Source organism: Palaemon carinicauda, chromosome 35 (assembly GCF_036898095.1).
Source record: "Palaemon carinicauda isolate YSFRI2023 chromosome 35, ASM3689809v2, whole genome shotgun sequence".
Taxonomy (NCBI): Eukaryota; Metazoa; Arthropoda; class Malacostraca; order Decapoda; family Palaemonidae; genus Palaemon; species Palaemon carinicauda.
Window position 1 is genome coordinate 53,814,674 of NC_090759.1, and position 1,139 is coordinate 53,815,812.

A 1,139-nucleotide genomic window follows, 5' to 3' on the forward strand; every position below is an offset into this window, starting at 1 on the left:
TCCAAAAGGTTTGATTCGTTGTTATTATTTTAAGATTTTTTTAATTAATTGTTTCCAAACTGTTTTGCTTTAATTCGTTTTAATTTTGGGAAGATCAGAGAGTTTAAAGAGAAGTAATATCTAATGGTTTATGGTTATGTTAAGACGATATTACATTTGAATATCAATATTGTTTAATTAATATCCCCTTCCTGAGTAGGGATAACTTAACTTGGTGAAAAAATGGTTTGTGCATTGTCATAATCAACAATGATGTATTAGACATGGTCACCCATACTAGGATGTTTGCTGTGCGCGATCAGACAAAAATCTCCTACTATCGCCAATCCACAGTTGGCCAGCGTGATGATGAAAACTGGCCAAACCCCAGACATGAATGAGAACCTGTCTGGGGCCTTTGTGCTGCAGTGGACTAGAAACAGCTGTATTTCTTGTTGTATGTTTTAATAATGGATATGTAGAAATCTTGGTGATTCTCCTTACACATTTATACCTCAGAAGGTTTCAGTCGCCATGGATAAGGTCATAAGCTCTCAATACATTTCAGCATCCAATAATATATTTCTATTTTCCTCAGCTGGACCTCACCTGAAGGCGAGGAATTCTACGTCAAATATGTGGCTGACGAAGACGGATACAGAATAGTCGAGTCCAACGCTGTTCCTGTCAGCCACAACGGAGTCGCTGCTGACGGTAACCAGGGATCCTTCACTTCCGAGGAAGAAGAAGCGGAAAAATAGTAATTTCCTAAACTCGAATCGATTAAACAATATTCACTGTAAATACTGAATATGATACAACTCAGTGAAAACATAGATTAGTGTATTTACTGTTATTTATTTGATACCAATAAAAACGATCTCTGCAGGAAAACTTTAGTCATTTATCCTTAAAATTTAATAACATCTTAAAATTATAGAGAAAATAGAATTGAAGAAACAACTATTCTAGTTTTTAGATCGAATTTTATTTCTAAAGAAATTAAAAACAAAAGATCAGGGAATGGGAAAGCTGGTGTAGTGTTGGTTTTTGGAATCAACTGCAACAAAGGTAACTCCTAAAATATGTTTGAACACAATCGCTTTACTTCCCAGCTTTTGAGGGCAGCGACCCTGAAGAGATAACCTGATCGAACGACC

General features: G+C 35.8%; 1 protein-coding gene across 1 annotated transcript in view; it reads left to right on the top strand.

Annotated features, from left to right (window-relative positions):
* Positions 1–851, top strand: part of LOC137627473 (cuticular protein 47Eg-like) — a 1,831-nt gene extending 980 nt beyond the window's left edge. Inside the window, exon 3 of the mRNA XM_068358557.1 lies at positions 578–851. Within this exon, the coding sequence (XP_068214658.1) occupies positions 578–740 (163 nt within the window). The 3' untranslated portion in view covers positions 741–851. The remainder of the gene's footprint in view (positions 1–577) is intronic.
* Positions 852–1,139: the final 288 nt, after the last annotated feature.